At 49.6% G+C, this 19,626-nt stretch overlaps 1 protein-coding gene across 5 annotated transcripts in view; it reads left to right on the forward strand.

The window, feature by feature from the left end:
• Positions 1-5,884, forward strand: part of tnfsf13 (TNF superfamily member 13) — a 13,920-nt gene extending 8,036 nt beyond the window's left edge. For all 5 annotated transcript variants that reach the window (XM_077206281.1, XM_077206277.1, XM_077206276.1 and 2 more), the window contains one exon: positions 5,202-5,884. In XM_077206281.1, coding sequence (XP_077062396.1) covers positions 5,202-5,311 — 110 coding nt within the window. In that variant the 3' untranslated portion in view covers positions 5,312-5,884. The remainder of the gene's footprint in view (positions 1-5,201) is intronic.
• Positions 5,885-19,626: the final 13,742 nt, after the last annotated feature.

Below are 19,626 nucleotides of genomic sequence, written 5' to 3' on the forward strand. Positions count from 1 at the left end.
CATAAAATGTGAAGGGGGGCCCTAAAATATTTTTTTGGGAAAAAGGGGGTCTCAGACAAAAAAAGGTTGGAACCACTGGGCTTGAGAATACCCATAATGCACTGTCGAATTAATTCCTGTGTCTGACCAGAAGATGGTGCCACAGCTGAATCATCCATTTTCCAAACCGCTGGTCCAAAGTGGCTACAGCGTATATCATACAGTATAAATTCCTTTTTAATTGATTATTAAATTGTTTAATGAAGGTTTATACATAGTTTCCATGACAGAGTTCAAGATAAATCTTTTCTTTACTACTGGAGTTGCTAGTTTGCTAAGTTTCAAACTATTATTAAACAGCAAGCACAAAAAAAAAAAGCGGCAGCCCTTCCGGCGCTCTCAGTGTCCTAATTCTCTCACCCGTTTTCATTCACTCCTTCAAGTGAACTATATTAGTATATTATATTATTAGTATTAGTATATTAGACTAATGTAGGGAATAATGAATGAGGGTTTAGGGGGTGATTTGGAACACAGGATCAGACACTTTGAAGTTTGTACCTTTTAAATGAAAGAATCACCCCGTTTGTTGTACTTTGTGCCAAAATAGAGATTCTGCTAATTTAGTTTGATGAGGGCAAGTGTAAATACTGTATCTTATTAATACACTGGGGGTAAGAGAAACGTCTATGGTTACGTATGTAACCCTCGTTCCCTGAGTAGGGAACGGAGACGTTACGTCGGATGACGACTAATGGGGTTTCGCTTAGAAAGCCTATCAACTTCGAGGATTACAAAACGAGCCAATGGCAAAGAAATGCCATGAGTCTGCGGAATTTGCATAGCGTATCTCCGCCCTACCTCGTGGGTATAAAAGGAGGACGCTGGCAACATGCAGATATGTTTCTTCGCTGAGGAGCCAAGACTGAGCTCAGGCGATCCCCGCGGTACAGCGGAAAGTGGCAGGCAGACGTAACGTCTCCGTTCCCTACTCAGGGAACGAGGGTTACATACGTAACCATAGACGTTCCCTTTCGTTGTCAATCCGAGTTACGTCGGATGACGACGAATGGGGTTACCAGTCTAATCACGCCACCTTCTCAGCTGTCTTCCAGTGCCCTGCGTAAAACGAGATCCCTGTCAAGACTGGACGAAGGACTCCATTTATCACAGGAATACCAAGGTACACTGGGAAGCATATCCCAAGGTTAGGGGAAGTATGCAATTAATGCCAACCCGGAGGGGGGGGGGGAGGACTTAGAGAATACACATATGACCCGAAGGAAGCATATGGAAAACACTGGGGTGTCCAGCCGCAGGTGGAATATTTCAACCCCAGGGGTGGCAAGGTGGCTTGCCGAGGGAAAGACACATGCTCAGGGAGGCTTACAGTGGAAATACACATGTGGGGGTCGCTCAGAGGGGGGACCATGCACACGGGAGGCACCTAGCCGACGCGCAGGCAATAGACACTGGCGCCGACGTCAGGAGTGCTGGAGGAGCTCAGGGCTTTCGGGGGAAGCTCACCTGGGGAGAATATCGCACGTATCCAGTCCGTGGAGTGGAATGGCGAGTAAGCGAAGACACCTGAGCGGGTCCAGTACTAGCTGGTTGAAGCGAGTACATGAGAGGACACAGGCTCCACTCGGAGATTATAGAATCTGGCGAATGTGTTAGGTGTCGCCCAGCCTGCAGCTCTGCAGATGTCTGATAGCAAGGCGCCATGCGCTAGAGCCCCAAGAGGACGCCAAACTCCGGCTGGAGTGGGCAGTCACACCAAGGGGGCACGGTCGACCTTGCTGCTGGTATGCCAAAGCAATGGCGTCCACTATCCAGTGAGACAACCTTTGCTTGGAGAGAGCCTTTCCCTTCAGCTTCCCACCATAACAGACAAAGAGCTGGTCTGAGGTCCTGAAACACTGCGTCCTGTCTACATAGGCGCGGAGAGCGCGTACTGGACAGAGCAGTGCCAAGGCTGGGTCTGCCTCCTCCAGGGGCAGCGCTTGCAGGTTCACCACCTGGTCCCGGAAGGGAGTGGTAGGAACCTTGGGCACGTATCCAGGCCGGGGTGTCAGGATCACGTGAGAGTAAGCCGGCCCAAATTCCAGGCACGCTTCGTCAACGGAGAATGCGTGCAGGTCCCCTACCCTCTTGATGGAGGCCAGTGCAACCAGGAGCGCTGATTTCATAGACATGAATTTAAGCTCGACTGATTGCAGGGGCTCAAATGGAGCACTCTTCAGGGCAGTTAGAACCACTGAGAGGTCCCAAGAGGGAACGAGAGGAGGGCGAGGCGGATTTAGTCTCCTCGCTCCTTTCAGGAACCTGATGACCTGGTCGTGCTTCCCCACCGACTTACCTTCGATGAGGTCATGGTGTGCGGCAATGGCGGCAACATAGACCTTCAGGGTGGAGGGAGACAGCCTTCGCTCCAGTCCCTGTTGAAGGAAGGAAAGCACAACGCTGATCGAGCATCTCCGGGGGTCTTCTCGGTGAGAAGAGCACCAGCTGACGAAGAGGTTCCACTTCAACGCATAGACGTGTCTAGTGGACGACGCCCTAGCGGAAGTGATGGTAGCCACCACCGCTGGTGGTAGGGTACTCAAACCTGCCTCGTCCCATCCAGGAGCCACACGTGGAGGTTCCAGAGATCGGGACGAGGGTGCCATAGGGTGCCCCGTCCCTGAGAAAGAAGGTTCCTCCTCAGAGGGATCCGCCAGGGAGGTGCTATCGCGAGGAGTACTAGTTCAAGGAAGCAGGTCCGGTTGGGCCAGTAAGGGGCAACCAGAATGACCTGCTCCTCCTCCTCCCTGACCTTGCGCAAGGTCTGCGCAAGAAGGCTCACTGTGGGAAACGCATATTGCGGCCCTGCGGCCAGCTGTGCGCCAGAGCATCCGTGCCGAGCTTGCCCTCGGTCAGGGAATAAAACTGGGCGCAATGGGTCGAGTCGTGAGAGGCAAACAGATCTATCTGTGCGTCCCCGAACTGGTCCCAAATCAGCTGAACCGACTGGGGATGGAGTCGCCATTCTCCAGGGAGTGGCTGAAGCCGCGAGAGCTCGTCGGCTGCACAGTTCAGCGCTCCGGGAATGAAGATGGCTCGAAGCGACCTCAGATGCTTCTGACTCCATAGGAGGAGGTGGCGAGCGAGTTGTGACATACGGCGGGAGCGTAGACCACCTTGACGGTTGATGTACGCTACAGTGGCGGTATTGTCTCAACGGACTAGTTCGTGTTGACCCCTGAGCAACGCCCGGAAGCGGTGCAGGGCAAGGCGTACTGCCAACAACTCGAGGCAATTGACATGCCATAGCCGCTGGGGTCCTGTCCAGGAGCCCGCAGCAGCATGTCCATTGCACATGGCACCCCAGCCCGTGGTGGAGGCATCTGTTGAGACAACAACATGCCGGGAAGCTCGTTCCAGGGGGACACCCGCCCTGAGAAAACTGAGGTTCGACCACGGGGTGAAGAACTGACGGCAGGTCGGAGTAACTGGTACTCGGAGCGTGCCTTGTTGCCATGCCCACCTCGGGACTCGGTCGCGAAGCCAAAGCTGAAGCGGTCTCAATTGAAGCAATCCGAGCGGCATGACCGCGGCTGCAGAAGCCATATGCCCCAGGAGCCTCTGAAAAAGTTTCAGTGGAACCGCACTCTTGCCCTCGAATTGTCTCAGGCAAGTCAGCAGTGACCGGCGGTGGGCAGACCGAGGGATCTGAGCGGACGGCGGGGCCGTCGGGACAGAGTCAACCCTCAGTCTGCTCCATCTCCGAGGGGCCCGTCTCAAGAGCGCCGCTTAACCCGGCGGGGGGCGGGGCTGGAGAGGGCTGTGGCGTCTGCCCACGGCCCCCAGAGCCGGCCTGGGTGAACGGGCGGAGTGGGAGCCGCGGGAGGGCGCCTTCGGCGGTGGGCAGACCGAGGGATCTTAGCGGACGGCAGGGCCGTCGGGACAGAATCAACGTCAGTCTGCTCATGGGCGGCTGAGAGCTGTTGGGCAAGCCCTCAACCGCACCGCCGAAGAGGCCGACCTGGGATATGGGAATGTCCCACATCAGACAGGTTCAGCCACAGAATGGTGAGCATCACCTGACCCAGGGAGCGTACGGCCACTTTCGTCGCTCGGAGAGCAAGGTCAGCGGTGGCGCGCAGCTCATTGAAGAGCCCTGGGTCAGTCCCGCCCTCGTGCAGGTCCATGAGCATCTGGGTCTGGTAGACCAGCAGAATGACCATGGCATGCAGTGAGGCGGCTGCCAGTCCCGTGGCGCTATAGGATCTCGCCACAAGCGTAGACTTAGGATTGCGCCGAGATGAAGCACTCTGAGGACACATAGCATCGCAACAGAGCGTTCAGCCGGGGGAACCCCAGTGTACCAATGGGCAGCGGCCCCATCGAGGGGAGGAAAGGCGGATGAGATCAGCGAGCGGTCCCGAGAAGACAAGGGGGTCTTCTAGGACTTCGAGATCTCAACATGCACGTCCGGGAAGAAAGGTATTGGGGTTTGCCGTGGACGAGGGTCGGCGGCCTTACCCAAAAACCAATCGTCCCGGGAAAGCATGGCCGTCATCTCCGGATCAGACTCAGGCACAGCTGTATGCACCAGAAGGTGGCAGCTGTGACGAGTCGTCACTTCCAGAAAAATCAAACCCACCTTGTGAAGCTGCTACAAACATAGTATCATCCTCTGTAGCTTCAAATGAAACACACGGGCCACCAGAGGGTAGACCCGTGGGAATCACCTGTTCACTAGCGGGCACCGTCATTGAAGAGGGGGGTGGATGAGGGGACTCTCACTCATGTGAGTTCACCGAGTCTCGACCTTAATGACGCAATGGTCATGTTCCCACGTAGAAAACATGAGTCATCCACGAGCGCTGCTCTAGCATGATCAATCCAAACATACTAGACAACGCTCGTGCCCATCAGAGTCCGATACCAAGCTGCCGCACCATTCTTTTTTTTTTTTTAAATGCACGGGCGAGCCGTCTTTAAAATGACGTGCCGCGCGCGCGAGCTCTTTTTGTGAGAGAAAACTCAAGTGTTGAAGCACACGGGGAGACACGCACTGTCTGACAAACCAACTCTAAATTAACTCTAGTCTCAAATCCTTGATGAAGGTGAGATCTGAGATCTCTAACCATATGTTATATAAGTTCATATAAGAACCTTGAAATATTTGCAAAATATTTACTGTGTTTCTGATTATGAAGTATGTGTTTCTGTCATAGGAATTTCCTTCCTGGAGTCTGGATCCACCCTTCAGCTCTCTGTTCCCCGTAAATCAGCAGAGCTCATCCTCACAGCTCACGCGACCTTCATGGGTCTCTTCAGCATATGACCTGTACATCACGTTTGGGAGAAACCTTTCCTCCTCTGCCTGCTAGTTTTAGTTCCCTATGTGAGAATTTTATAGTTTCTTTCTCAAACAACAGTGAATGTCCTGCCACTGCTTCTTGATGAGGTGAATGTGTGACACCTAGTGGACAGTTGATACACTGGCAGTTTTAAAATGGTAACATATTACTATGGTACTACTATGGTTTGAATGGGGTATCGTGGTAATTCCATGTATTTTTGGAAATAAGTGTAATATTTGTAAATATCATGTTAAATATGGTGCCATAAGAATATGGTAATAATAATTCAGTACCATAGTATGTATCACAACGCCAAGGTATTATTGTTTGTTACTATCTGATATTATACTGTATAGGCTATTGTATGGTGGTTCTTCCCCTTCATTTTGATTTTAAAATAAATGATGTCTTGGTGACATAGGCACAACATACAACTTACAATGAACATGCAATAATAATAATGATATACAACTATAATAACCCTTCATACAACACTGCTTTTTTACAAGTTTACAAAAATAAATAAATAAAGCATAAAAATGAGTTAATATAAAGAGGAGTGTTTTCTGTACACACACATATGTGCAAACGCTAAAAATAAATAGTTCATCCTGCTCAATTGGAATAAATCAGACTTGATAATCTTTCCGTCATCTGTTTCTAATGTCTTCTTATAATAAAGTTATTATTACTATTTATTGCAACTTTATTTGGAAAAAAATACCAATAACAGAAATAATTATTGACATTTAAAAAGTGTTTTGTAAGTGCAGCAATGTTTTCTCATAGTTAACTATTTCTTACACTGCAAATAAACATGTAAAACGTCTCAGGTTACGTATGTAACCCTGGTTCCCTGAGAGGGAACGAGACGCTGCGTTGAGACGCGGTGGGAACGCTCTGCGTGATTGCGTCGTGAAGCACGTGTATAATTAGTCCAATGGAAGAGCGAGACGTCATAGGCGGTGACGTCATAGACCAGGAAGCTATAAAGCACACCAGAAAACAGACCGCGACAGCTTCTGAAAAAGCCTTAAGCAAGTCGATCAGGGAATGCAGGAAGTATGGCGGGAGAACGCAGCGTCTCGTTCCCTCTCAGGGAACCAGGGTTACATACGTAACCTGAGACGTTCCCTTTCAAGGGAACTCGAGCTGCGTTGAGACGCGGTGGGAACCCCATACCCACTACGCCATAAGACAAATGCCCGTTCTGTGTGAAGTCCTTGCGCACACTAGAAGCAAGCAACCTAGCCCCGGGAGTGGAGAGGTGTAGGTCATAAAATCTGACAAATGTATGAGGTAAGGACCAGCCTGCCGCATTACAAATATCCTGAAGGGAAACACCCGAAATTAAAGCCTAGAGGCAGCCATACTCCTAGTAGAATGGGCCTGAACAGCCACAGGTGAACGCTGTCCGGCCGCTTCATAAGCAAGTGAGATAGCCTCAACTACCCACTTGCTCATTATCTGTTTAGATGCAGGGCAACCTATCTTAGGTTACCCGAAGCAGACAAATAATTGTTCTGATAAACGCCACTGAGAAGCTCTGTGGACCTAAGCATCCAAAGCCCGGACAGGGCATAACAGATTTAAGATTTTCCTGATCTGGGGTATTAAAGGTGGAGGACAGAAGGCCTGGAGCACAAATGACCCGCACATTTAGTAGGGACCTACAAATACAACCCGATCTGGGGTGAAGAAATACTACCACCAACCAGGTGCAAATCCAAGTACGTGCAGGCCTCAGCCTCATGTACCATGGAAAAGACGAAATTAAGGATCTCTCCTCAGAGATAGCCCAGCAAAGAAACATTCATTACAGAAATCAAGTACTGTACCAAAAGGGCAGAAACGAGATTCAGAAGGCGTTCTCTGCACCAGGCAGAGAACAGCATATTAGTCTTCTCGTGGAGGGAGCTCTAGACTGGAGTATGGTCTCCACGACCTCGGTCGAGAAACCTGAATCTATGAGCTGGGCCCCCTCAGAGGCCGAGCCCACAGTATCCACAACTCCAGAGCTCCCAGGAGCAAAGATATCGGGAAAAGCGTATAGGTGTAGTGGCAACCACACCTATTACATTACATCCAGTCCAAGCGGAGCTGGATGCGTGAGGGAGAAACACAAGGGCAATGCATTGTACAAGCGATGCGAAAGGTCGACTTGTAGTTTAACCGAAGTTCTCCCTAAGAAGCTCCACCACCTCGGGGTGAAGTCTCCATTCCCCGGGCCACAGCCCCTGCCTCAACAGGATATCTGCTCTGATATACGAGACCATCAGTGTGTTGTCCGGACCCTTCGCCGACCAACCACTCATGATTGCCCCCGACTTGTGAGGGAAACATCCGTCGATAGCATTATGCGTCGACAAGAAGCCCCCAACACTGGGCCTGGGCGAGGAACCAAGGTTCTTCCACATGACCGAGGCACGAAGGCATAGCCGCGTGACCTTGATCATGCGAATACGGATTTCCCCTCGGAGAAAACCCCTTGGTCCCGAGCCACCACTGCAGGGGTCTCATGTACAGAAGGCCAAAAGTAACTACGTTGGACGCAACTGCCATGAGCCCCAGCCAAAGACCGTTCACCGAGCGGCCACTCATGACCGCCCCCCATCCTGTGAGGGAAGCATCCGTCGATAGCGTGACGCGTCGACAAGAAGCACCCAGCACTGGGCCCTGGGCGAGGAACCAAGGTTTCTTCCACATGACCGAGGCACGAAGGCATAGCCGCGTGACCTTGATCATGCGAAAACGGATTTCCCCTCGGAGAAAACCCCTTGGTCCCGAGCCACCACTGCAGGGGTCTCATGTACAGAAGGCCAAAAGTAACTACGTTAGACGCAACTACCATGAGCCCCAACAGTCTCAGAGACTGTTTGCAGTGAGTGACTGACCTAGTTTTACATTCTTTACGGCTGTGAGAATCGCAGAAATACGTGCAGGAGACAGACGTGCTTGCATTGTTGTCGAATCCCATAATACACCTAGAAAGTGGTCCTCTGAGCTGGGAGGAGTACACTCTTTTTGGTGTTGAGCCGCAACCCCAACCTCCTTATGTGGGACAGAACGACATCTCGATGTTGAACTGCCAAAAGCTCGGACTGAGCTAAAAATCAACCAATCGTCGATATAATTTAATACGCGAATGCCCTGGAATCTCAGAGGAGCCAGAGCTGCATCCACGCATATTGTAAAAGGTGTGGGGTGATAACCTAGGCCGAATGGAAGAACCCGATACTGGTATGCTTCGCCCCTGAAAGCAAACCTCAGGAACCTCCTGTGATGAGGATGGATAGATAAGTAAGCGTCCTTTAATGGCACTTTTCCATTACCAGTACCAGCTCGACTCGACTCGACTCGCCTTGGCTCGCCTCGACTCGGCTCGCTTTTCGTTCCGTTTTCCATTGCAGAAAGTATCGCCACAAATAGTACCCGGTCGTCATAGCGACGCCTTTCGTTCCTCGTTGCCCCATCAAGCTCTCGCTGGATCCTCTCTTCGTCAACCAAACAAAGGCATGTCTGCACCTCCTCGTTTGACCACGGCGTATTCTTCCGAGTTGCCATAATAATAGTAGTAAGTTTAGTAACTATCTCTGGCTAAACTATTTAAAAAAGGCGGGGTTATTCTGGATACTCCATCTGGCGCGTGCAATGATGACGCAGTGAATAGTGACGATTCTCTCTGACCAATCAGCAGTCGGCATTGTTTTCACGTCACATTTTAGTATCGCCTTAGCTCGCTTAGAACCTCGCCGGAGGTGGTACGAAAAAAAGTACCCGAAAGCAGGTACAGGTACAACTTTTACACAGTGGAAAACCAAACAAAGGCGAGTCGAGTCGAGCCGAGCCGAGCCAAGGCGAGCTGGTACTGTGTAGTGGAAAAGCGCCATAAGTCTATTGTGACAAACCAGTCCTCGGACTGAATCTGTGACACAATCATATTTAGCGTAAGCATAATATGCTGTTTAATTGACGCAGGTCTAGAGTAGGACGCAACCCCTCATCCTCTTTCGGAACAATGAAGTAATGGCAGTAAACCCCTGACTGTCTGCCGGGAGGAGGAACCCCTTCTACTGCTCCTTTTGCAGAAGTGTCAGTACTTCCTGCTCCATAACCAAAGCCTGCTCGGGGTCCACCACAGTGGGGAGGACCCCTAGAAATCTGGGCGGACAAGAACCGAATTCTGAACCCTTTTCTATAGTGTGCAGGACCCACCGAGAAATATGTGGCAGTAGTTTCCACGCTGCCAGAAATTCTACTAGGGGAACCAGTCTCTCAAGACTGGCCTCTGGATTTGGTTGAACAGTCAGTACGGTGCCCTGAAGCGGCGAACCGGCAGGGAACAACCGAACTGACCGTTCTACGACCCTCCTCGGAGGATCGTATGGGGACGCTGACACCTCGGTGCCCTGAACGGCGAACCGGCAGGGAACAACCAAACTGGCAGCGCTGCGACCCTCCTCAGAGAGTCGCACCCCAGAGGGTGCCGAGGAGAAACGATTTCTCAAAACCGTCCCTGCCCCGGAGGAGCCCTCAGAAGCTTTATTAGAGATGACAGTCCTCAGATCTTGCCTCCCTTTAAATAGCTTAGTTCCAATGACCCGCCTCGGAGGATCATTGGAAAAAGCAGGCACCTCGGCACCCTGAAACAGCGAACCGGCAGGGAAACCGAACTGACTGCTCTACGACCCCCCTCGGAGGATCGTTTGGGGACACTGACACCTTGGTGTACTGAACGGCGAACCGGCAGGAAAACCGAACTGGCAGCGCTGCGACCCTCCTCAGAGAGTCGCACCCCAGAGGGCGCCGAGGAGAAACGATTTTCTCAAAACCATCCCTACCCCGGAGGGGACCACCCTTTAGAAGCCTGATAGCCTCGGCATCAGGGCTTCCTATTGTCCAAGCTTTTTTAGAGATAAAATAGTCCTCAGATCTTGCATATCTCTAACTGGCTAGACTGCTACCGCCACCCAAGTCCCCTTTGATTGTGGAGGAGCCCAAATGGCGATGCTCGCTGTGCTGCGAGGAGCTTAGTAGACTGAGACTGCTCCGCCCAGCAGTCTCAGGAACATAGATTGGTGAGGAAGAAACCTCTGGAACGGCGCTGAACGGTTTATTCTTAGTTTTTTGAAAGCGGAGCATCCAGAAGAACAGACATAATTTTATCTTATTTTTCTTTACTTTTAAATCAGAAAAACGTAAATATATATATATCTATATATATATCAGTCCGTGGCCACCAGCAGGAAAACAACCGAACTGGCCGAGTGCGACCCTCCTCAGAGAGTCGCCACCCAGAGGACGCAGAGGAGAAACGATTTCTCGAAACCGTCCCTCCCCAGTATAGTTTATCTGTTTTTGCACGACGCAATTCTCGAATAGCGTCAGTGCTGACAACCTCACATTCATCCATGTCTTTATAATTTACCCACCAGCGTTGCCTAATAAAAAAAATAAAAAAAAAATTATTTTTTATTTAGATGGCTGGTGGGTAACGTCGGGGTTAAAAATTATGACGCCGACTCGGGAGAGAGAAAGCTAGCAAGCGTCTCTTTAACCCGAGGCACTGTCATACCATGATACTTAATACCCATAGCATTACTATAGTTAGACGTAGGGTATTAAACACATAAAATAGAAACCGACTTATTCCACGATCTTGACACCTCAGTGTGGTGTGGAGATAGGGAAAAACGGCAGTCCCCGACGAGGAGGCTGAGATACAGAGTTTTTCTGTTTTTAGATTTATTTCATCTAATAAACTCTTTATTTTCACTCTCAAAAAGTTCAGCTGGCCAGAAAATATTTAACTAGCAACAGCACTAGATAAACCTCCTTTTAAAGCTCCTCTTTATTCAACAGAGTTATGAGCTGACTTATTTATTCATTTATTGAAAACTCAAACATCTGCCTTTTCTTAATATCTTTATTTGTTTTGTTCTCTTTTTCTAAACAAAACACTAACGATACCAATTCCTCGGAACTGGAAATCGCCAGCACTGGATCTGGCAGGTGAAAGCTGAGATAGGGCGGAGCCCGTCCCAACCCCCGCTGTCAGATCCGTTTGCGAACCCCAAAATGCGAGTCGCCGCCGTGCATCGGCAACAGCGGGACCCGCGCGGGGAGCGCAAACCGAACCGTCCTCCTCGAAGAACGCCCGGCGGGAGCGGAGCGTCCTCACGGACAGTTTCTCGCAATGCTCACAGTCAGCCCCCTCGAGAACTGACTGTGGCATGCTCCACTCCCAAATAGTAACAAAAAGCTGATGTGTGTGTCCCCACCCGTGATATAACGTGGGCAGGGAACAACACAAAAGCTGCTTGCTCTCTTTTGCCATAATATATATATATATTGCAACTTGACAGACAACAATAAATATGACAAGGACAGAATACACAGATCGCTTGCTGAAGGCAACAGAAGCTGTCGCGGTCTGTTTTCTGGTGTGCTTTATAGCTTCCTGGTCTATGACGTCACCGCCTATGACGTCTCGCTCTTCCATTGGACTGATTATACACGTGCTTCACGACGCAATCACGCAGAGCGTTCCCACCGCGTCTCAACGCAGCTCGAGTTCCCTTGAAAGGGAATCAGGGATTTGTAACAATTTGTATTCTGTTTTTTTTCTGATTTAAAATTGTTTCTAAACCTTTTTTTGTCAGTGTATGCAATGCAGGGTACACTTCTCTCTACTTATTGAGTAAGAAATATCTGTAAGTTCACTTCTCATAACAAAAATTGTTCATTTGGATTGACCTGCAATACCATAGTCTACGAGTTCAGGGTGTCCAGTACGCTATGTTATTATTTACTCTTGTTAATGAATAGCCTATAAAGATAAAAGATAGATAGATATATAGTTATATATATATAGATAGATAGATAGATAGATAGATAGATAGATAGATAGATAGATAGATTCTATCGATAGATAGACTACATTTCCCAGCATTCTGTTCTGCCACTCATTATTTATTATCAAACTTTTCCCACTCACCTTGTAAGTGTCTGTCTACTTATACCCTGTCTGTTTTATCACTTGTTCTGGAATCCTTGTATTTTGTCCCCACACTTTGGATCTCGTTTGGTGTGTCTTGATCTATGTATGTTTTTGTCTTTGGATTGCTTACATGGTATTTGACCCCTGCCTGGACTGGTTGTGAGTACGGATTATCCTTTAATAAACACTGCAATTGGATCTATTGTCTCTCTCGTGTGTGTGTCGTGACAGAAGGATTCCAGCAAAAATGTATAGATTCAGCAGTTTGGGATTCCGTAACCCTCCTCCTATGAATGGGGGAAGAAGGGGACCACAGAGTGGAGGTTCGCAGACCGGGGAGGAAGGGCACCGGTTAAACATCTTTCAATGTTTCGCTTTATGGGCCCGTCAAACTGAGGAAGCTGCAGCGGCAAAATCTCCAGTGACCACGTCCGTCAGAGATGGTGAGTCGTTCGAGGGGACTCCTCTGGCCAAGTTCTCCGGAACTCGGGGAGGTTGCAGGGGAGGAGCTGGTCGACAAATTCCACGACATCGTCCTCCGCCTTGCCATGTTCCTGATCCGGAGCCGCTGGTCTGGTCCAGCACAAGACCCTCGCCACTGGTTCCGCCCCGCACTAATCCATCACCACGGGTCCATCTAGCACAAAGCCCTCACCACTTGTCCCGTCCAGTACAAGATCCTCGCCGCTGGCTCAGGAACAGCAGACACTGGCTCCGGCTCAGGAACAGCAGACACTGGCTCTGGCTCAGGAAGACTTCCTGCCTCCCCAGTAAACCAGAGGCCATCACGTTGGCAGTGCCCGTGCAGCCCGCTGTTGTCCCGGTGGCAGTGCCCGTGCAGCCCGCTGTTGTCCCGGAGGTCGTGCCTGTGCAGCCCGCTGTCGTCCCAGAGACCGTCCCCGTGCAGCCTGCTGTCATCCCGGAGATTGTCCCCGGAGCTGCCCACCATCAGTCCTGCCATGGCCACGAGGGCTGTCTTCCTCTTTTATGCAGTGGCAGTACTGCATGCTTGGAGGAGACACAGCACGTCTGCCGATCCAGAGACTGTTCGGGTCCCGTCTGCGATCCAGAGACTGTTCGGGTCCCGTCTGCCGATCCGGAGATTGTTCGGGTCCCATCTGTCGATCCAGAGATGGTTCTGATCACATCTGGTGATCCTGAGACTGTTCACATGACGTCTGCCGATCCAGAGAGGGTTCAGATCACATCTGGCGATCATGAGACTTTTCACATGAAGTCTGGCGATCCAGAGACTGTTCACGTCACGTCTGGCGATCCAGAGGCTGTTCCTGAGCCGGAGCCAGTGTCTGCTGTTCCTGAGCCGGATCCATAGTCTGCTGTTCCTGAGCCGGAGCCAGTGTCTGCTGTTCCTGAGCCGGAGCCAGTGTCTGCTGTTCCTGAGCCGGAGCCAGTGTCTGCTGTTCCTGAGCCGGAGCCAGTGTCTGCTGTTCCTGAGCCGGAGCCAGTGTCTGCTGTTCCTGAGCCAGTGTTTGTTTCTGTGTTTGTGTCTGTCCTTGTGTCTGTTCCTGAGCCGGTGTCTGTTCCTGAGCCGGTGTCTGTTCCTGTGCCGGGTTCTGTTCCTGTGCTTGGCCGCCCGAGGGGTCTTCGCCGCCATGGCCGCCCGAGGGGTCGTCTCCGCCCTGGTCGTCACCGCCATGGCCACCCGAAGGGTCTTCAACACCATGGCCGCCCGAGGGGTCTTCACCGCCCTGGCCGCCCGATGGGTCGTCTGCTTCACCCTGGCCGCCCGATGGGTCGTCTGTTTCGCCCTGGCCGCCCGATGGGTCGTCTGCTTTGCCCTGGCCGCCCGATGGACTGTCTGCTTCGCCCTGGCCGCCGGCTAAACCATCACCCCCTGTTTCTGTTCCCTTCCATGGACCTGGCCCCCCATCCCTCCCCCTGATCCTCCACCGTTCCACCTCCCTCCTGGACTCTTGTTTTGTCTTGTTTTCTGTCATGGAGCGTCTGGTAGCCGCTCCGTAGAGGGGAGGTTCTGTCACAGTGTCTGGTTGTGTTTCCCTGGGGTTCACTAGAGGTCCTCTTTGTCACGGTGTCATTCACTATAGACTACATTGCCCAGCATTCTGTTCTGCCACTCATTATTCATTATCACACTCAGCTGTTCCCACTCACCTTGTTAGTGTCTGTCTATTTATACCCTGTCTGTTTTATCACTTGTTCTGGAATCCTTGTATTTTGTCCCCACACTTTGGATCTCGTTTGGTGTGTCTTGATCTGTGTATGTTTTTGTCTTTGGATTGCTTACATGGTATTTGACCCCTGCCTGGACTGATTGTGAGTACAGATTTTCCTTTAATAAACACTGCAATTGGATCTATTGTCTCTCTCGTGTGTGTGTCGTGACAGAAGGATTGCAGCAAAAATGTATAGATCCAGCAGTTTGGGATTCCGTAACCCTCCTCCTATGAATGGGGGAAGAAGGGGACCACAGAGTGTCTCTCTCGTGTGTGTGTTGTGACAGTCGTGTTTATGATCGCAGTGCGTTCACGTCACATTCGTCGGAGCAAGAAGGTGCCGGTGTACTTTCTCTTAATTAATTATAAAAAAATACAGAAAGAAAATGAAGAACAAAGACATTAGGTACACTACTTTTTTATTTATTTAATTAATTTATGAAACCACTGCAAACTTTATCGTTGCATATTATAATGCCATCATATTCTTTGCAGGCTTAATTCGCTGTAAATAGAAAAGCCTGACAATAGCTATACCTTTGAGTAGCCTACTATTGTGGTATTCCACCATGTTTCTCACTGACACGCCCCAACAAGAAAATCGTATTCGGTTACTAACGAGATATTGAAGCCAAAAATTATCCTTAATTTTGAATCAATGTAAAACGTGTTGCGACAGCATGCAGACTCAAGGCGGCTCGTGTGCCTATTGGCTGACCTGTGTTAACAGCAGCAGCCTATCGATTAATATTATTAATATTATTAAAGTGTGAGTATTAAACTCCACAACTAAATGAAAGCGGTCAGCTCTAACAAACCATTGGTCAGAGTGGTCGCACTGACCACTGCGCATCAGCAAACAAGTTATCCAACTGACACCTTAAAGCTCATTCTGCTGTAAATAGTTAATGCTATAAATTTCAACCAAGTGTATAGAGTCCTTTTTAAACATTCCATACATATTAAAATTACTGCGATGCATGTGGAAACTCCGTTCATGCGTACCTGATCACTTCATGTTTTTTCTCTGATTGGAAAGCTATCCAACCGTGAGACAAATGCCCTCTGATTGAGAGCACACTTTTACATATTCCAGATGAAAATGAACAAAATGCATATATGCATTATATATGCATGTTGAAGTCACAAATGTTAATTTTACTCCTCCCAAATTGGTAAAAAACAAAAACAAAAAAAAAACATGCGAGTGTTACAACGGCTCCCGGTTTATAGATATGACAGCGCTGCTGCAACACGCATCTCTTCAGCAAGCCGACGTGCAAACCGGCGCAAATGAAACTGAAAGTTTAGCTTACATTCTGAAGCTCAACACACAGTTGTCTTCATTAAAAGTAGTGAGATGCAGTTATGTTGCCAAGTGGAAGTGTAACACTTTTAACAAAACTGAAAGAAGTCAGTAAAAACACGAATGACCAGGTCCAATCTGTTCTTCAAAGTCTAATTTAGGCCTGAAAACAAAGATGACATATCTAAAACAAATTTCATGAGAAACATTTTAATTTCTGTACTATTTCTGTGTTAGCCATTATGAATATTTAAAATATGTTTATGTTTATTTATACATTGTGGGGTTATGGCACAGCGATGAACTCGGAAACTTAAAAATGGCACTTTATGACAAATAGGTTGCCGACCCCTGCCGTAGACTCACAGAGAGTCGGAGAAGAGAGGCTACAAGTATCATTCCCCACGAAATAGCATCCTACAGGAGCTAGTTATGTTAACAGTGTTTCACGCAGACAGGGTGAACGTGTTCAGCCTGAACCCGGTAGCAGTATGGCTTATTCAACACCCATGCAGCTGTTCTATCGATCAGTGAGCGATGCACAAGCAAAACTCATCATTCTGTGCCAGCGCTGCGGGGCAGATAGTACTGAATTCTAGACCGACAGCAGCTTGGCCTGTAATGCGGGAACCTCTAGGTTATAAAACCTTATAAATGTAGACGGCGAGGCCCAGCCTGCCGCCATACAGATATCTGGCAAGGAAATCACGCTAGACCACGCCCATGACGAGGCCACGCCTTCCGTGGAGTGCGCTCTGACACCCTAAGGACACTGCAGGCCCTTAGAAGTGTAAGCCAGCGCTATGGCATCGACTATCCATCTGGATAGGCTCTGTTTTGATGCGGCCAGTCCCTTGGAGCGTCCGCCAAACAAAACGAAGAGCTGCTCGGTCTGTCTGAGTGGGTTTGAGTATGACTTTTGAGTCATTAGGCCCAAACTCCATACATGACGCGCTTACTGAAAGCGCTTGTGAGTCCCCTATGCGCTTCACTGAAGCAAGAGCCATAAGAAACACCGTTTAGAAAGACAGATGTTTCATGTCTGACAAATGGATTGGCTCGAATGGGGCACCTTTCATGGCCTACAAAACTGTAGAAATTTCCTGTAGGATTCAGCCTCCGAGCTCCCCAGTGGAACCGCCCTGAGCTTGACACCAGGCAGAGAACACCGACCATTTCGAGGAATAGAGCAGTCTAGTAGACGGGGCTCTAGCCTGCTTGATCGTGTTTAACACTGCCTCCGGGAGGTTAGCGGGTACCCGTTGATGGCCCATGCATGTAGGGACCATAAATCCGGGCGAGGATGCCAAATCGAGCCCTTTGCCTGAGAGAGGAGGTCTCTCCTCACCGGTATAGGCCATGGGGCAGTGCTGATCAGCCGCATCAGGACTGGGAACCAAATCTGGTTCGTCCAGAGCAGAGCCACGAGCAGCACTGGGCATCCGTTTTCCCTGATTCGTTCACTTGTGGCAGGAGCGAGACGGGGGGAAAAGCATAGAGGGGGCAGCGGGGCCATACGTGGGCCAGCGCATCCCTGCTCTTGGAGAAAAAGTTCGGACAGTGAGCGTTTTCTTGGGACGCGAACAGGTCCACCTGCGCTCTGCCGAATGTCTCCCACAGCAGTTGGATCGTCTGCGGGTGTAGCGACCATTCCCCTGCTGGGACATTGTTTCTGGACAGTCTGTCTGGTCCCAGATTCAGGTGACCAGGCACATGCGCTGCTTTCAGTGAAAGCAGGTTGTGCTGAGCCCAGACCAGGAGGCGTTCCGTCAGCCTGTAAAGGTTTTGGGACCTGATGCCGCCCTGGCGATTTATGTATGCCACCACTGACATGTTGTCCGACCGAACCAAGACGTGGTGGACTTTTATCTGGGGACAAAAGCGCCGTAGCGCATTGTCGACTGCCAACATTTCCAGACAGTTTATGTGTAGAAGCTTTTCCCGTTCTGACCACTAGCCAAAGAACGGTCTGCCCTCGAGCAGCGCTCCCCATCCCAAGGTGGAGGTGTCCATGGACACCACCGTCACACTTGAGGGAGTCCCCAGACTCATGCCTGACTGATACCAGTTGACTATTTTCCAAGGTTCCAGAGCCGAAACGCATTTCATGTCGACCCTGAGGCGAAACAGACCAGAGGTCCATGCCCGGGGTGGAACTCGCGCTTTCAGCCATAACTGCAGTGGGCGCATGCGAAGCAGGCCCAGCTGAAGTACCGAAGATGGTGAGGCCATGAGGCCCAGCATTTTCTAAAACCTTTTGAGCGGGACTATAGAGCCGCGGCGGAAGGATTTTGCGGCATGCTGATTGTCCATTCCGCGCTCCGGCGACAGACGTGCTGTCATAGACAGCGAGTCCAGCACTGTTCCCAGAAAAGAAATTTTCTGGCTGGGAAACAGCGAACTCTTCGCCCAGTTGACTGTGAGACCCAGATTCTCGAGATGCTCGAGTAATGTGGTTCTGTGTTCTATGAGCTCTGAGTGTGATCGAGCTAGAATCAGCCAATCCTCCAAGTAGTTCAAAACTCGCATGCCCTGAAGCCTCAGGGGTGCGAGAGTCGCATCCATGAACTTCGTAAATGTACAGGGTGCCAAAGACAGGCCGAACGGTAGGACTGTGTATTGATATGCCTGGCCCTCGAAGGCGAATCTCAAGAATCGCCTGTGATGTGACGCTATTTCTAGTTGGAAATAGGCGTCTTTCAGATCTATTGACATAAACCAGTCTTCCTGGCGGGCTTGTGCGAGGATTTTCCTGGTTGTCAGCATTCTGAACTGGCGCCTCATAAGCACTCTTTTCAACTGTCGCAGATCTAGAATGGGTCTGAGACCCCCGTCTTTTTTCGGTACCAGAAAATATCTGCTGTATACATGAATATCAGTCACATGACCTCTTACGTCATCCTCTCTTTTTCCAGTTGACTGCCGCCATCTTGAGTACCTGCCGGGTACTGTCTACAATACTGACGGCATTAGCTAGGAAGCAGATTTTCTCTGTTTGTTTCACTTTATACATAACCAACTTTGTTTATGTAAACCCTGTGTGTATTTGACAGTATTCGCGCAATAAGACTAGAAAAATAACTTCGTTCAGTAACCTGTCGCTGTTGTTAGACAAGCTTAGTGCGCGTGCGCTTCGGGTGTAGGCGCTCAGAAAACGCTCATTAGAACCGTGCATCAACACGTGAATGACTTGTTAGCACATGCAAATAATGAACTTATGTGAACTGCATTGTCCCGTTCCTTTGGTTTAACATTTGATGTGAATATACGTCGCGTTGTAGCCTATGCTGAGACGGAGGCGCCAGAACTGCAACTGATAGAATGCACGATACTACGACATTTCTTCAAAAGCAGATGGTGGATATATTTTAATCCACGATCATAAATCGTGATATCGCACAGCCCTAAGCTAGCGTAAGCTCATTATCATTTACATCCACTCACCACAGACAACATGAACACTGCACGAGTTTGAACAAACAAACCACTGTTATAACATAAAAGCAAGCAGCTGCGGGCATGGTTGGGCATGATATGATTGAAGGATTTTGACTGAATGCGCGCAAAGTGCGCTCCCTTAATAATTCCTAAAAAGCTGACATCAGTTAATCGCGATCTCACATCTCTGTTAATATCAATTAAGCTGACTGCACAATGAATCTTTCATAATATATACACTTTGTTTGTTACAATTAGAGGATTTGTCAGCATACAGAGCTTTGAACAAAAAGTCAGTTTTGAGCATAGAGGTTTTGAGCAGTGAGGGGAGTCTATCTTAATGCTTCTGATTGGCCT

The sequence above is a fragment of the Siphateles boraxobius genome, unplaced genomic scaffold (assembly GCF_051911475.1).
Source record: "Siphateles boraxobius isolate OS27281-9 unplaced genomic scaffold, OSU_SipBor_1 56, whole genome shotgun sequence".
Classification (NCBI taxonomy): domain Eukaryota; kingdom Metazoa; phylum Chordata; class Actinopteri; order Cypriniformes; family Leuciscidae; genus Siphateles; species Siphateles boraxobius.